At 36.6% G+C, this 18242-nt stretch overlaps 1 protein-coding gene across 1 annotated transcript in view; it reads right to left on the bottom strand.

The window, feature by feature from the left end:
- Positions 1 to 6082: 6082 nt before the first annotated feature.
- LOC103890395 (uncharacterized) overlaps positions 6083 to 18242 on the bottom strand; it is a 34242-nt gene continuing 22082 nt past the window's right edge. Inside the window, exon 5 of the mRNA XM_054554755.2 lies at positions 6083 to 6773. Coding sequence (XP_054410730.2) covers positions 6725 to 6773 — 49 coding nt within the window. The 3' untranslated portion in view covers positions 6083 to 6724. The remainder of the gene's footprint in view (positions 6774 to 18242) is intronic.

Raw genomic sequence — 18242 nt, 5'->3', positions numbered from 1 at the left:
CAGGCTATGGAGTAAAAGAAAAAAAATTCCAGCATAGGAAATAATATGATCAAAGTCACGGAGGCATGAGATTACACAGTAGGATCAAAAATGCAAAAGTATGGCTTTGGAGGAAGGTTCAGTTAATGAGTCAGAAGTGGCAAATGAAGAGTTCAGTAATTGTAGAGAGTGAGGAAAAGAAATTAGAATTTTGGTTTACAGATAAGAGAGAAATTGAATATATTTGAATCAGACTGCAATGTGATGAAATCTGTGCTGTAGAGATGCAGATGTATTAGATGGCAGAGATATAAGGGTTAGGAGGCTCGAAGGTCTGTACTAAAACAGCAACAGAGCAGATGAGAGAAGGGGATGGCATGAGAGGGGATTTGAAGTACAGTGGATAGAACTTACTAAACTTACCAAACCATCAGATTATAGGGAGAGGAACAGAAAGTATTGAAAATGCATTCATTTATTTGAGAAATATTTATTGACCACTAGTATAAGAACTATGCTTAGTATTAGAATATGACTGAAATATTTAATTTAGGTGATTGCATAGACTATAAGACTATTAAGGAATTTAAGTGGGATTTTGGGCTTGATGGGTAGATAATTTTAGATTTGTTGAGTTTGAGCTAACTCAGAAAAATTCCTTAGAATGTGTTTTAAGTTTAAAAATTAGAATAATATTGGCAATTTGAATGTTATCAGTAAATAAGTGGTAAATGAATCCCTGGAAGCAGAAGAGATCAATGGAGAATTTACCATGCACATTTTAAGTATTGAATAAAACTGATAATGAAATACTGCTTGATCACTTGAGCAATCTACATGTATTTCTAGATATGTGGGAAAAGCCTTTCTCAAGGAGAAAAAAAACAAACCCAGACATTCTCTTTGTTTCATTCACATTTGCTATCCTCAAGTTTAAACTTGTTCTCTGTTTGGCTTCTTAAGAACATATAATATTTGCAAAGTGAGACCTACCACAGGCCACGCTGCATTTACTTGTTAAAACACGCAACGGCATGTTCCTGCACCTTGTTTTCCATTAATTGATGTCACTAACCACAGAAAGAACAGACATTTGCAGTCAAGACACCTACAGAAGTTCACTGCAGAAATTCATCTGGATGGTTTTAACAGTTCATTATCATCTTCATTGTTGCTACTAGTTATTATGACTCCTTTTACTTTCTTACTGAGAATTCAGTGCTTCCATTGACGTTAGTATGCAGTCTTGAATTCATACCATTATGTGGTCAAAAAGACAACAGTTTTTCTTAACATTAAAACTATCAAAGTGGATTAGAGATAAAATTCAAATAGTAGGATAGTTCCTTGTTTACTACCTAAAGAAATAAAAATATGCAATTGATTAGACAGGCTATTAATGACAGGCTATTAATTCCAAAGGTTCTGAAGACAATAAAGTTTTAAAGCATAATGAAGAGTGTCATTTTTCATGGCATTTATAGTGGGTAGTGGTGGGTAGGTCAGATGTAAGCAAAAGAGTTATGCATGCCTGAAGTATTATGAGCCAATGTAATTAGTTCTATAATGTGATTTTATTTTCATTGAATTTCTGTAGTTGCCTACATCAGAGACTTTGGTACTTACAGTCCAGAATAATGTTTCCCCTTTCGAACATTCATATTGAATGTCTGGTCATCTTTTGTCTGTTTAAGATAAACTCATGCATTTGGATGATGAGTGGATGGAGAAGGAAAAGAAATTGTTTTCTTTTTGTTTTGTTTTTGTTTTCTTAGTAACTTTTGGACTAGTAAAATATAAATTATACTTTCAAATTTTTAATGTACTTATCAATTTTAAAATGTTTTCAAAGACCACCTGGTAAAAATCAAAGCTAACACTACTGATTAAACAAAGTAGATTAGATATATATTCCATCTCTGATTTCTAGTGAGATGCCCTGAAAAGGATAATATATAAATCTCAAAACATAAAGAGAATGGGCAATCAGATGATAGACAAAAGATGTCAACAAACTCCTGGAAGACTAAAAGCAGACGGGCAAGTAGTAAATAATCAAACAGAGCTGAAACCTAGGCACCCAGACAGTGGAAAACAGGTGAGTTCTTGTCACAGAATCTCAGAAGTTCCCAGAATTAGAGACAATTAGGACCTCTGAAAGTAAAGGTGAACTTAGGGCTGTAAACAGGTGGTTTTGTTGAAACTCTGTTTGGAGAGCAGGTAGGTTCCTAGATTCCTCGCTTCTGCCCCAAAGAGCCAGGCAACAATCTCTCTCCCACACATCAGAAGCTAGAGACTTTCTCTATGAATAAATCCGTGGCAGCAACGCTCAGCAGAGCAGAGAACTGGAGGGGGTGCTATGCTGACCATGAGGGTTCAGTGAAATTCTGCAACGTTAAATTATGAGCTGCCGCTCTATTCTTCTGCTCAACTCCAAGAACACGGGCTGGGAAGCATAACCACCCAGGCAGAAAATGCAAAGTTTCCTCCATGGAGTAACTGAACACTCCATGAGAAAAACGTATTGATAGTGAAACTTTCAGGGTCCCTTTCCCTATTTCCAACCCCAAAAGCCTGCTCTGCCCCCGCCAGATCATCCACAGTGAAGCTCTGCATCATATAAAGCTTCCAAACTAGGCTCTTCATGCCTCACTTTAAGTGGAATAACAACCAACGAGGTTGGGCATTTGAAAAAGCCTCTAATATAAAACTAGAGACTAAAGTAAACAAACACAAATAAAGAACTTGGAAAAAAACAACAATAGAACAAACACAGGGAAGAGGAAAATATCAAATGAATCTATAATTAGCATGTTCAGAGTCTAGGATAAGAAAAATGATACACTCACAAGACAATAAAATATTTTCTTTTCTTTTTCTTTTTTTGAGACGGAGTCTCGCTCTGTCCCCCAGGCTGGAGTGCAGTGGTACAATCTCGGCTCACTACAACCTCCGTCTCCTGGGTTCACGCCATTCTCCTGCCTCAGCCTCCCAAGTAGCTGGGACTACAGGCGCCCGCCACCATGCCCAGCTAAGTTTTTGTATTTTTAGTAGAGATGGGGTTTCACCGTGTTAGCCAGGATGGTCTCAATCTCCTGGCCTTGTGATCGGCCCACCTCGGCCTCCCAAAGTGCTGGGATTACAGGCGTGAGCCACTGCGCCCGGCTGAAAATATTTTCTTTAAAAGGGGAGCATTCTGGCAATCAGAAAGGACTCAGAAATTAAATTATGATAATAGAATTTTCTTAATATGGGAAAGAAAAAGCAGTTGAGTAAATTCCCCAAAACATCAAACAAAAAGACAAAGAGATGGACAATAGGGGTAAAATGGAGGTTAAGAAAATTAAAGCTTAAATCCAAGTGGTCCCACTAATATGAGTTCTGGAAAGAGAAAACAGAATGAATGAAATTATCAAAGAAATAATATCGAAATATCTCTCAGAATTAAAGTATATGATATTCTAGACAGAAAGAGCCCAGAACAGTGTATGCAAAAAATAATCATAACCAGTCATATCAAATTCACACCAAGGATCAACATTCCAGTGGCCTTCAAAGAGGGAAAAAACTGTCACATTTAAATCAAAAGGCACTGAACTTCTCATCAGCAACACTAAGACCTAGCAAATAATGAGTTGTGATTGCAATATTCTGAGGGAAGGCTCTTTCCAATTCAGGATTCTGTTGCCAAATGCCAAATGCCAAAGCATCATTCAGGTGTGCCGAGAAACAAAGGGCATTTCGAGTATGCAAATGTCAAACTACTTATCTCCTGCGTACCCATTTTTGGGAAGCTACTCACAGATGAACTCTATTACAAGAAACAGAATGACACAAGAAAAACGCAGACATAGGAATCAGGAAATGGAAAATCCAGCAAAAGAGAGAGAGCTAAATCAAATGCTTTAGATGAAGTCCCAGGGCGACAGCAATGCTGTGGCCCTAGAAAGCCCCCATTCCAGACTGCAGCAGTCACCTGAGTGCTTCAGAATTCTGTCTGCAAGCAGAAAAAATGGAACTGATGAATTAGCTGATGTTTTAAACATTTTAAGAGAAGTTTTACAATTCTATTAGAGAATTGAGGAAAAGAATTGTTGATAATTTAGCAACAGAAACAAAAGACAATTATTAAAACCAGGAAAAACTAAATTGTAAAGAAAAGGATAGATTATTATAGTGTATTGTATAGTTCTGTTATGAATAATATTTACATGGCCACAATAATAAAGATGTGTATAATTACTTTAAAATAAAACTTGTGGGCTGGGCGTGGTGGCTCACGCCTGTAATCCCAGCACTTTGGGAGGCCGAGGCGGGCAGATCACGAGGTCAGGAGATCAAGACCATCCTGGCTAACACGGTGAAACCCCGTCTCTACTAAAAATACAAAAAATTAGCTGGGCGTGGTGGCGAGCCCCTGTAGTCCCAGCTACTCGGGAGGCTGAGGCAGGAGAATGTCATGAACCCGGGAGGCGGAGGTTGCAGTGAGCCAAGATCGCGCCAACTGCACTCCATCCAGCCTGGGCGACAGAGCAAGACTCCATCTCAAAATAAAAATAAAAATTGTGATATATGTGTATTATTAGGACAGGTATAGGAGGTATGTACATAGCGAATGTGTATAGCAGGGTGGATACGAGAGAGCAAAAAGTCTTATTTCTATAGCAGGAAGTCAAATATTTAAAAATAAACCAAATATTTAAAAACAAAGAAAAACTATTAGGAATCTGGAGGTAAGTGCCAGAAGAAACTTCTAAAAGGTTTAATGTGATTGCCTCTGGGAAAAGACATGGGAAAGAAGAAAGCAACTTCTGACTTCCAGGAGCTAGCCTGGCACTACCAGCAAAGCCTTGGGGTTGCTACCAGCTGTCCTGGTACTCACGGCTAGGTGTTAGCATTCTGTTGAACGTTAAAATCACAGGACATCATCACTATGATGGATCAAAACAAATTGAAGATCACTCTACAATCATGTCTAAACACGAGCATTGTTCCAGCCACAAAATATGAAACATTCCCCTCTCTCAACTAATGCGAATGAGGACTGCTTCTTAACAATTGCATCTTTAGCATTACTCTAGTCTGCCCTCTCCAAAGATAAGACTTATTGAGATACCCAATCACAGATTATAACCACTGTTAGACTGCATCCAATTCAGAGCGGGAAACTTCTGTCGAGTCACCCAACCAAAGCCCAAATCCTGTTATAAGTCCCTTTTAACATCCTTTACCTGAGACACCCCAGGATTCTCTGCGGTATGAGTTTTCCCTCACTGAAATAGGTAATGAGTCCTGCTTATTCAATTATAGGTGTGCTCCTGACGGTCTTATGCTGGAGGACAATGACAGACGCTCAGGTACTTGGGGAGGGAGAAGGGCAACCTGCAAGGATCTGTTGCTTTTCTTTCAAGTTGTTGTCATACTATATGATTTTTTTTAAACTATGTGTGTTATGTTACTTTGATATAAACTAAATTCACATGTTAAAAATGAAATAAGCCAAATGTTGCATTCCCTAGGGATCATTTGATGGTGATATTAAGGTTGACACAAGGCATCACTTCAAGTGGGTTACTTCAGATCAGCTAACATACACTCCATTGAGTTTGTAAGAAGTAATTCACCATTTGAAAATGCTTGGAATTTAGTGGCACATGCTCAAGAATGAACTCAAATTTAAAGCAACAAATGGGCTGGGCATGAACTTCAAACAGAGGTAGAGTAACTACCACCTGGTAATGGCTTAATATCTAATACTTCATCTGGAGCACAGAGCTCTAGATACAGCAGAAGGTCAACAAATGTTTGATGATTAAGAAAATGTTGAAATGTAATAAGCAATCCACACATTATTTTAAGAATATCATCATGTCATTCCCCTACCTAGAAAATAATTAATAAAATTCCTTAATATCACAAAATATGTGGTCAGGTTCAAATTTCCAATTGTCTCTTAAAAGCCACAATTATTTTTACACAATTTTTAAGAAGTAGGCTCCAAATAAGGTCCTCGAAGGCAACTAACTCCCTTTTAATAATTCTCATATGAATTATGAAAACTGAAAAATGTATTTGAAAAAAACACACACCAACAATGGAGAAATTTAATTATAGGCTGGAAAATTATCTTTCATTTTTGTCATTTTTATGTGGATGAGGAACAGAGGTAAGGGAATTAATTCGAAAGAGGTCACCAAATTTGAAAAGTCAATAGACATATTTGCAGAGATATTTTCATTCCTTTGTGTTTAAGTAAATTCTTCACCATTCCATTAAAGTATTATTGATTTTGAGATGTTTTGTTTTACATAGAAGTTTAGTATTGAAAGTTCTTATTGGCAAGTTCTACATTCACTATGTAAAGAAAATGGTTTATTTTGGTGTCAAGAACTGAACTAGAACTGAAAAGTAACTAGGAGTATTCAATTATTTGGTTAACAAAAGCTCCTTCTTAACACCATTAATGGCCTCTGAAATTAACATCAGTGTTTTTGATTACAGCTTTGCAACATGTCTCTGTGAGTCATTGTTGTGTTTGTAAAGATTATGACTCTTTATATAGTCACGGGCCTGTGACATGAAACCAGTGAAATAAATTTTCATGAAACCAATGAAATAAAAGCTAGACAGTTTTATCTTCTGTCAAAATCTTCTGAGACAGATGTTCAAATGAGGGTGTGCCAGATGCATTGCTACAGTATACTTTATGGTATCATAGTATTTGGGATATGTTTCTGTGCCATCTTCATTGCTTGACTTCTACCAGGATGTGACTAGTGATTTGAGAAGTAGTTCTGAAAAAGACAAAGAAGAAACACAAGAATGAAAAAGAGTTTTTAAAAAAGAAGACAAAGAAAAGGTCTCATATGTTTTGACAGTAACATATTCCTTCCAAATCACTTCCAGGTTCTCTGTTTTACTTCTGGACAATCATAACAAAATTCATCAATTAAACATGACTGCCCTATTCTACATCTTACCTCCATAAAAAGTCCCTTCTACATGCACTCTATGACATCTCTTAGAGACGTCATACACTCATCCCTTTGAATGTTGAATTGTCAGCAGAAATATCCCTCGTACTGTAAAAATAAATTTGCAAGAATCAAATTATTCAGCATAAACTCAACCCTCAACATCAAGAAAACTCTATCTTGAAGTAGGGAAATGATGCAAAAGAATGCCTAATTTGTTGCTTTTTAGAAATATTTGAGCTCTTCCAGCTAAATTTCTGTGAGCTAAGAATACCTCAGGACCCCATAGTGTTCATCATTACTAAAAGGATGACACTGTATACAATGAGCCTTCAAGAGTATTTGTTTCTCAGAAAAAAAAATATATATATTATAAATGGACAATATTAAGCTCTTTAGAAGTGTAACTATTTCCCCTCTTAGACTGTTGCTATCTTGACACATTTAACCTTATGCTATCAACTATCTTACATTATTTATAACCACTATAGGTATTAACCATGTCCAATATCAGAAGAGAAAATGTTATCAATCTTCTTTTTTACTTTACTTCCCCTCATCATTGTTCTTATTACCAGGTTCAGGGACATTCTAGAACCTCAGTGAGTGGCAATAGGTGGGAGGAACAGCCATGGCCGGCCCTAGGCTAGCATGTTTATTATGAAATTATCACTGGCATCTCCTTTCTGGCCATGTTTCCCATCCATCTACCCCTTTCAGCGTACCTTCCAAGTTACTGTTTATCTCTTGCTGCCTTGTGTCATCTGTCAAAAATCACCCGAATAAACCCACTTGCATTAGAGTCTTGGCAGGTGTTGAGTCTCCTCACCAGCATTACTTGATTTTTTTTTTTTTTTTGACAGAGTCTCGCTGTGTCGCCCAGGTTGGAGTGCAGTGGCACAATCTTGGCTCACTGCAACCTCCTCCTCTGGGGTTCAAGCGGTTCTCGTGCCTCAGCCACCAGAGTAGCTGGGACTACAGGGACGCAACACCACCCATGGCTAATTTTGTAATTTTAGTAAAAAGAGGGTTTCGCCATGTTGGCCAGGCCAGTCTCAAACTCCTGGACTCAAATTATCCACCCACCTCAGCATCCCAAAATGCTGAGAGCCACCGTGCCAGGCCCTATTTAAATTTTTAAAGAATGAATCTGTAATAATAAAATCTGAAGCTTCTATGGGATGCCTTTCCAGGTGCATCTCAGCCTATGTGTTAGGTCTGTATGTGAAATGATATCATTAGGAGCATGTTGTTTTCAGCACTGTCAGAAATACATAACTACTAACTAGTTCATTTCTTAATTCAGAATTAGCTGTAACATTCCAAGGAAGCTGCATTTGATTTTTAAAAATTTATTTTGCCTCCTTGTGATAAAAATGAGAGCAAGGGTGAATTAATTTCTATCCTAGTGGAGAAGTCATTTTTGTTAGACAGAGTCTATCCAAGATTGTGCTACTGTTTAAAGATGTTATTGCAGTTACTGGCAGACCCAGATAACAGCTCCGATGTAATCCCAGATTCCCATATTGAATTAAATCTGATTTGGGTTATTTAGGTCATATATTGAAGAAATGCCCTTTCCGTGTCATTTGTCTGTAAATAGTGGGTGTCCTTTGGTTTTCTCTATAATATACATTTATTTTTGGAGCTCATTAAACAGGTTAGGCAATTTAAATAGGTCTAGTCAGTAGACAGGAGTTAAAGCTGAGGATAGAGAAACTCTCTGTGGTATTATCTAACACACAAGATGAGGGTCGTTCTTAATTCTTGGCTCTTACCTACAAAAGCACTGAGAGAACCATTTGAAAATAAGGTCTTAAAATCAGATCCATCCTTGAAATGGAAAAAAAAAAAGACTTATTGCCTTTTATATTTGCGTTTCTTAGGAATATTAATTTTGTTTTAAAAGCGAAAACTTTAATAGATAGTGGATGTTATATGAGCCATTTTGTCCAGGTGGGGGTGAGAGTAAGGAAATTCGAGCTTAAATAGTATAATACAATTTGTTTTCCCCATCTCTCTTCTCATAACTGCTTTTGTTGCAAATACGTAGTTGCAATCGCTTCTTAATCTTAAATCAGTCTGTATTTTTGAAAGTCTAGAATAAACTGGGTGCTTAGGAGTTAATGATCTCATTATACTTCAGTAATGGTGCCATATGAATTCATGTGATTATACAGGATAGTACAATAAAGTCAGAACCTCTGGTGGGAAGTGGCTTCCTTGTGTCTTGAGGGACTTAATTCCTCAGTGTCTCAATTATGTCCTAAGAAGGACCGATGGTACTAGGAAATATATGCCAGAATGTTCAGTACTAGAGGACTTCTCCTATTTCAAATGTACAAGAGTAATAATATATTCACTCAGGGGAGAAACTGGTGCCTCTGTTTGGGTTCCTTTAAAAACCACAATTTCATTCATTAAATTTTCAAAATGTTAAAGATAGCTTAGAATAGGAAAAAGGAGTAATTTCTAAAAAACTGATGATTACTAATTCAATATCTGGAAGTACAAGAAGACCTTGGATTGCATTTTATGAAATAAGCTGTAAGATTTTAAGATATGGATTGTTAACATATTCAAAATAGTCTTATTAAAAAACTCTAGATTTTTTTTTTAAAAAAACAGACTTTCAAATATTTTACTGTACTTCACTTGGTCTCATTTCAGCAGTAAGATCTAAACTTAATACCTGGAGAAAAATCTCAACATTCTTAAGGACCCAGAAAGTGGAGTACTTCAAAGACAGCATGGGACATGCCATAAATTAAACAAACAACAACAACAAATGCAAGAAAATATCTTCAGTATGCTTTTTGAGAAAAGGTAATTCATACGAGGACTATTTATGAGTAAATCAGGGTGTTATGATGACTTTTTAATGAAAGTTGGAATTCTTGTTCTGGTCCAAAGAGATAGCCCTGTGTTTGAACGACCTTGAAGACTGTTATTTTGAGCGATTACGTAATCCAGCAGCTGTGGCAATGCCCTTTTCTGAGATATACAAACAAAGAAGCAAAATAGAATAGACAAGTGAATTCTTGAGAAAGTTTGCACATCACCATGTAGCTATGTGTGTAGAGTGTCAGCCTCCATACAATGTTAACTGTTTCCAAGTGATAGTGGTGATGCCCAACCTGCAGTTTAGCTGTGAGATTTGGGCCAGTAATTGATGTTACAGCCCATTTAGGGATGACTTTAATTAACATCACCCGTGAGCCGTGAATAGGGCAAACAGCAAGTCAAGATCCTCAACAGTCATCCACTATAGGGAACGAAATGTATTACCAAATCTCTGCTGGCTAAAAATGAGGACTACTGACCTGTGTAACTACATATTACAGAGAATAAGAGCCCTAAAGTGAGTCATTTGTCCATCAGCCAATGTATATTGTGTTTATTGTATACTAAGCATTGTTCTAATCTTGTAGGTGGCTTAAATAGTTTTTCTTCTGTGGATCTTAAAAATCTAGCTGGAGTGACTAAACTTGCATTTGATAAAGAGCAAAGAAAACTAAAAACGTACATTCAAAAGAGCAAATTAGCAATGTATTAAACAAGATTTTTAAAGAATGCATGAAATAGACAAGAAAGCAATAGAGAGAAACACAACCAATAGATGTCAAATATCAAAAACTTGAGACGTCCTCAAATGCAACTTCAAACTGTTGCATAGACCTCGATTTGTGGAAAGAACGGGGGAATCACAGATGAACCAATAGTGTAGCAGTCAGAAGAACTTCACAGTGAAACCAGCCCCAGGGATGTAGCCACAGCTGTGAAGCTGTTTCCCTCCGTCATCTGGTTATATCAAGCACATCCTGTTTCCATGGGGACAAGAATTCGGAAGCAGCCATATCTTGAACTTAATAGAAAGAAAGAAGGGTCTTCTGGGTTATATACCAGCTTATTATTAATGATGAGACATTCTTCTGCTCAGTCCTTGAATTTCTCATGCTGGTGGATTTAGTTTAATTTGGTTGACCCAGAGAAGACTTTGTGGATGTGAGTTTGAATGAAAATGTAAGGTTTTTGTTTTGTTTTGTTTTGTTTTTTTCTGACCTACAATGTGTAAGACATGAAAGAAACAGTTTTACTCCTGCCTGCTCCTTCTCTAGGTGTTCCTGGGATTTTTACCTCTGCTGTATATTACTTGCTAATGCAACTTTTTCCCTATGTTTACTCTCAAATGATTTTCTTGGATACAAAAAGGAGAAAACAATAGAAGTATATATTATCAGATAATTACTTCTAGCCCCTTTCAGCCAAATCTTGAGATTGGAAGTTTGGATCCCTTACAAGTCTTCAGAAAAGTCTTTTATGCTGTGGCTGATTGCATTAACTACACAAGATACAGTTTCCTTTGAGGTTTTGAAAGATACATCTTTTGGAGAGCCTCAATACTAAGGTAAAATATAGCTTATAGCACTTCATAAGATCAGGCTGAAAGGACTTCTCACGAGTAGACAATTCTGTTTCAATATTTTTGAAGAAAACAAGAGCAACCACCATAAATGACTAAACAAAACACCAGAAATATAACTAATATCAGTGGCATCTAAGTATACATATAGAGTTATACACACATTCTATCATAAATTCCATATGTTATGGAGAAATAAAATTCATCCATTTTGGTGAATGCTAATAACTCCCACTTTAGACACTAAGCTTATCAAGATAACATAAAAGCCTGTTTATTTACCAAATGTTTACTAAGCATCTACTATGTGCTTTCACGTTTGTGTGCCTACTCTTCTAGGCACTGAGAAGAAAAGTTTCATTTCTCAGGCAGCTGAAATTAAAGTATGTATCTTACATCATGTTTGTGTAGGTTAACCTACATGGCACAGCTAGCTAGCTAACTATGTTAGTTGGACTTAAATAAACACATTTCTATTGCTATGTAATCTGCCCATATCATATAATTTTGTTTGGAGATCAAATTAATGCTACAGGTAAATAAATACTCAACCTGTTGCAGCATGCAAAGACTATCTGATATTTCACAACAAAGTTAATGCCAAGGTCTTCAGATAGTATTGCTCTATCATGACTGCTAGAATAAAGTAATCAGTAACAGCTATGCTTGAAACAAAGCAAATTGCTGTATTTCTAAATAGTTACTGAGTCTATTCTTTGTTGTTGTCAAGCTTAGAATCTTTTTGCACAATATATACCAAAACAGTATGTTTTTAAGCTGGTTATATAATAGTTTCACAGAGCTACTATAATGACTAAGAAATTGTAGATGGTTTTGTTTCATTTTTTTTTTTTTTCCCAAAATGAATTAGCTCTTTTGACTGGTTAAGGATCCATTTTCATGACATCAGACCACTGAATGGAATTTTGAGTTCTTAGAACTTCAAAAGCTTCATTATCTGATGTAATATTCAAATCTAATTTGAAAGGAAATGCTTCATTACAGTCCATGTCCTCAGCGTGTCTTTGTAAAGAGAAAAGAGTTAGGAAACTTCCTCTTGCATAGTCACCTCTTATTGTCATTCTTGAACGTGCTCTCCTGTGATAATTAGATGTTTAAATATTGAAGTAGAGTAAGTTTAAACTCAGAAGAAATCATACAATTCCAGAGCTAGAAATGATCCCTTAGGTCTTCCTCGTCCAACCCTCATACTTTATGAATGGAGATACCGAGGGAAGAGCTAGCTGGCTCTCATGATACTACAGAACCAGATCTGTAACCAATCAGCTTCGTGTTCCAGTGCTACTACCTGACACAGGTTAAACAAAAAGATCCATTCCTTTAAATAAAAAGCTATGAGATGTAAATTCACATGCTTGCTTGAATTGAAACTATTAAATTTTTCACAACTCCCTTCAGTATTCTTTCCTTTTTTGTTCTTTTTTTAGAGATGAGGGTCTTGCTTTGTTGCCCTGGCTGGAGTGCAGTGACACAATCATAGTCCACTGCTGCCTCAAATTCCTAGGCTCAAGTGATCCACCTGCCTTAGCCTCTTAAAATCCTGAGATTACATTCTTGAGCCACAGCACCTGGTCTGTTTATTTCTAAAACTTCTTCAGTGATTTTTAATCATGGTTTGGGCATAGTAAACCTTGATATATATGTACACGTACAATTTATTTAAAATTTTATAGCCTACTTATTTCCATCCCCTCTAAAAAATCCAACTATTTAAGCTTGCCTAAAATAAACTCACAATGTAAGTACTACTAATAAAGTTTTAAAAATAAAAAATTATACAGGGAAAAGAGAAAAAGAATTACTAGGAAAGAGGAAACATCGTTCTTAAGCATTGACCTTCACACGAGTTTCCTGGCCATCAAGGCAATGGCAGAATAAAGTCTTAGTCCCAGTTTTAGATGAAAGGAGGTATAAAACATTTCTGCCAGGGAGAGAAAAGGGGAGGTAGCTGGGAAAGGCTTGGTTTGAACTTGGTTGAAGAATAAAAAGAGGGAAGGAAGAAATGAAGGAAAGGGAAGGAAGGAAGAATGGAAGGAAGGAAGGAAGGGAGGGAGGGAGGGAGGGAGGAAGGAAATTTGAATGGAAGCATTTTAGATGGACCCTGCAGTTTTAAGGAGTGATAAACCTAGCCATCCGAGAGGTATCAGGTACTGAATTACAGATGATTTTAGCATCTAGATCTTTATGTAAAGGATTATTAATATAATGAACAAGGTCTCCAAAAGAGGCTTTGAAAAAGTATCAAAATTTCTTCCTGGTTCTTATATTGAATCCAGTGAAAGCATTTGAACATTAAACTGTCTTCCTGGGAACTAATTTTCTTTTAGGCAATAGAGTACTAACTTGGCATATTCTTGATCATCTCAATGGAAGCTGAAATAGAAGATAAAGCAATGGAAGAAATGAAGATGAGCTGATCCTTTATAGTCTTATTCAAATATTAGATCAACTATGCTTTGGGCCAGAATAAGTGTCAGTCCAATCAATGTTGCATTATATACAGTGAGGTGAAGTGTATCTTCACCTACTCGGATTTCCTGGAACTTGGAAAAGGTTGGTGTATTTTCTCGGATACTCTTTCAGAGATAACTTCACTTTAGACAAAAGACTAGTGGAAGTGAGTGAGAACATAGGCATGGAACAGAAAAATTTCCATGGATGTTCATCCGTGTGGTCTCAGGACAACTGGATTTTCCCATTCTAAGTACAGAACTTTCCAGACATAGCCTGGCTTCTGTTAGGGAAGGAAGGGTATGTGAACTATGAGTGTAAACTCTATATAAAGAAACTCTTATCTTGAAACTCTATGTGGTGAAAAAAAGGTCTAGAATTAGCACCCAGGCAGTTTTGTTGGTCTAATCAAATTATAGAGGTCAATTTTTCTAAATTAATTATTTGTTTATTAACTTTCCTTTTTGCCCTCTTTGGTTCTAGACCTTATTTTCTTACTATGCTAACATTTTTCTTTCGCAGTTGTGTTCATCCATGTCATCCAAGAAGCAAATAGCTGTACCAGATTAAACATGTCAGACATTTATTAAGGGAACTGCCAGAGAGAGAAAAGGGGTGGGAGCTGGGAAAGGCTTGGTCTGACCTTGGTTAGAAAAGAAAAAGAGGAAAGGAAGGAATAAAGGAAAGAAGGAAGGAAGCAAGGAAGGAAGTTGCTTTGGGTGGAATCATTTTAGATGGGCCCTGCAGCCCTGCGGTTTTAAGGAAAGATCAACATAGCCATCTGGGAGGTCTCAAGCCAAAAATCTCTACTCACAAAGGACTTCTGGGTTTCCCAGCAACACACTTGCCTTGGTGTCACTGCCACACCCAGACATTGGCTGAGAGCCAAGGAGAAACTGTGGTCCTAAAGCAACTGAGGCAATGAGTTCCAGAGCTTAGCAGCTAGAGCCTTTGGTTAGTTACCCTCTCAGCAGTCAGGGGTCCAAGATGCACATTCTTGTGGGAGCCACAGCAATATGCATATTACTGCTTTAATGCACTTTGAGCAAGTTAATCATATTACTTCCCACTTTTGTCTATTTGTTTAATACATAATAATTAAAATCATTTTTTGAATATTCAGTAGGTGACAATGTTAAAAACTTTTCATGCATTATGTTATTTCATCTTCTCAAATACCCTGTTATGATTCCCATTTTACAGATTACTTAGTTCATTTTCTCACACGAACAGGCTATGATACACTATTACATTATCTTGGTAAAACTAAGAACTACATTTCCCAGAATCCCCTCACCTATATAGTCCCTTACCAATATAGAGTTAGCGAACAGAAAAGCTTGCAAAAGATTTGCAAATTGGAAGTGACACAGCAGACAATAGTCTGTGAAAGCTGTTTTGCAGTCTGAGGAGGTAATGGATAGATTAGTGGTGCTCAGTAGGTTCCAGTGTGCCTTCATTCTCTGCTCTGCTACTAGGTCTTCCTCCAGCCTATTGGCCCTAAAGATCAATGCTGGCCTCAAGACATACTTCCAGACATTTGGCTGTGGACCCCTAGAGTTGTAGAGTTGGTCTCTGCAGGGAGCACTCCCTATGGGCTCCCCTTTGTGGCTCAAATTTAGCAACTGAATATACTTGGCTTCTCAGATTAGCTCCTCGCTAATTTCTCTTCTGATCCTTTAACTCATCCTCCCACACCTTCTAGTTCCTTCCACCATTGTATAAAATCTAATTCCTATAATGAGTCCTTTTTCCTAGAACACATAGGGACTTTCCTCCTCTGCCTGAACCTTGACTGATATAGCACCAGTGTAATAATCATCTGTTGAAGGAATCAGCAATTTAGGCCTAGCCCAGGGATTAAGATCTATGCAGTTTGGATTCAGAGTCCAATATCCTCTATTTTGGATTAAAGCAAGCAGAATTCATTTGTTTCAAATACCAAATGCAAGAATGAAATTTGACCAGAAGTTACCAAAATTAAAATACCTCACTTGTAATATGAAATACCTCATTTGTAGTTTCTCAATGTAATAATTCATACTTTCACAATGTGTGATATGCAGAGCCAAAATTTTGTTAAAAAATTAAAAGAGCATGAGCACCTACAAATGTACCTGTTTGAGCCTTGTGATTTTTGCATCCTAGAAAGCAGAAAATAAAAACAGGGATTATCAGTCAAGCTACTAATATTAAATAATTTCTACTGTGTCTAAAATTGCCTGTAAAATGTATCTTCAAGGTGCTTAATTAAGTTATTCAATATTATTATGTAATTTAAGAGATCCCACCCCACCCCTGCTCTACTTCAACCAGATCTGTATCCGTTTCATCTGTTTTATTTTATTTTCATTTCCTCTGAAGATTTTATTTGGACAAAGGAGTCTTCTTTTTTCCTTTTCTTTTCTTTTCTTGTTTTTTTTTTGAGACAGAGTCTTGCTCTGTCACCCTGGTTGGAGTGCAATGGCGTTATCTCAGCTCACTGCAACTTCCACCTCCTGGGTTCGAGCAATTCTCCTACCTCAGCCTTCCGAGTAGCTGGAATTACAGGTGCCTGCCACCACTCTCGGCTAATTTTTGTATTTTTTAAAAAAGAGACAGGGTTTCACCATGTTGGACAGGCTGGTCTTGAACTCCTGACCTCAGATGATCCACCTGCCTCAGCCTCCCAAAGTGCTGGGATTACAGGCCTGAGCCACTGGGCCCGGCTGAACAAAGGAGTCTTCTAATACAAAAATATTTTCAAAACCACTAGAATTGATTCTCCAGATGTGCTCAGATTTATCTATGTCCAAAAATGAAAATATCTAAGTTTCAAGCTGAGACCATCACTACAAATATAAAATATACTCATGTAGCCCATAACGCTTAGGATTCTGCATAAAAATTTCTGTATTAAAATTCTGTCTAAAAATCCAAGGTTTTATAACATTTAGAAAAGAATACATTTTCTATTTATTTGTTAAAGAGTATCATTGTGTTTACATGACCTCCTAAGAAATATAAACCTACACTTTTTTGAAATGGTATTGGTGGGTCCAGTGAACTTGTTAATTACATTCAGTGCTTCTTGAAGGCTCCAGAACGCAGGAGAATGCTTGTCAGTTAAAAATATTATAAATCAGAACTTCTGGATTTTACAAAACAGGAGAAAATTCAGAAACATTGACCTTCAGACATTCTAAGACATTGTACTTTGTATTAATAAGCATTAGTAAGTAAACGAAAGTTACTAATGTAGGAAGTAAATGAAAATTACATACAAAGGGATTTAAAAGCTCTCTAGTACTAAACAAGAGAGCTGTAGTTATTCACAGTGCTCCTCCCAAAGTGAATGCATGGAAAAATATTTGACAAGGTAAAAAAAATAAAGAGAGATGAAAATACAGAAAATGAAATTAGAACTCTATATAAGTCGAAGCCATATAAAGGGGCTCTTTTTAATTGACTCATTTTTCTTAAAGTGGTAAATTCCCTGTAAGTTAGTGTTTATTAGTTAAAGTAAGCAAAATGTGGGAAAACATTAGTCTTCAACATTGAGCCATTTGCTTTTAGTATTACAATATTTTCAATAATTTTTTTTGTTGTTCCGTAGTTATTTTTGTATATGTATCTTCAAAAGAAAATGACTTTTAATGGAAATGTCTATAGAATGTTTTTGATGTATTCTATATTCATGGACTTTGGAATGGGTTGCTGTTATGTTGATTTTTCTCTCCCATGTAGTCCAAGTTAATGTTATAGACAATCTCATAGATAGACAGATGGTTTTCACATGTGCATTTATATTTTTAATTAGAATAACTGTTCTTTATTGCCTACAATGTGACTGTTTTAAGTTAATTAGTGAATAGCATATTATTTATATTTTCTTATTTATGATTCATTTAATCTATTAATCCATTGATTGTCAATAGTGATCATGACTACTCCTTGACCCTTGCAGACATGTATTATTCACGGACTCATCTGCATGGGCTCAGTGTAGATCTTTCAGGCTTTAACACAATCCACAGTTAAAATTTTTTTGCTTGTTTTCTGCATTTTATTTTTTCTCTTTCCAACATAACAAATTTTTTTAAATTTAATTTAAGTTAATTTTGAGTTCCGGTTTACATGTGCAGGATGTGCAGGTTTGTTACATAGGTAAACATGGGCCATGGTGGTTTGCTGTACCTATCAACCCATCACCTAGGTATTAAGTCCCCCATGGATTAGCTATTTATCCTGATGCTCTCCCTCCTCCTGGTCCCCCACAGGCCCTAGTAACCACAGTCTACATCTTAATAGCACCACAGCAATATAGGAGGTATTTGTTATCTCTAGATGGAACAGCAACTAGTTTCCAATGACTTTATATTACTTTTGAAGAAGTTGGATGCACTTTCCATCAT

Source organism: Pongo abelii, chromosome 3 (genome assembly GCF_028885655.2).
Source record: "Pongo abelii isolate AG06213 chromosome 3, NHGRI_mPonAbe1-v2.0_pri, whole genome shotgun sequence".
In the NCBI taxonomy this organism is placed as follows: Eukaryota; Metazoa; Chordata; class Mammalia; order Primates; family Hominidae; genus Pongo; species Pongo abelii.
This window is presented reverse-complemented; position numbering and strand designations above follow the sequence as displayed.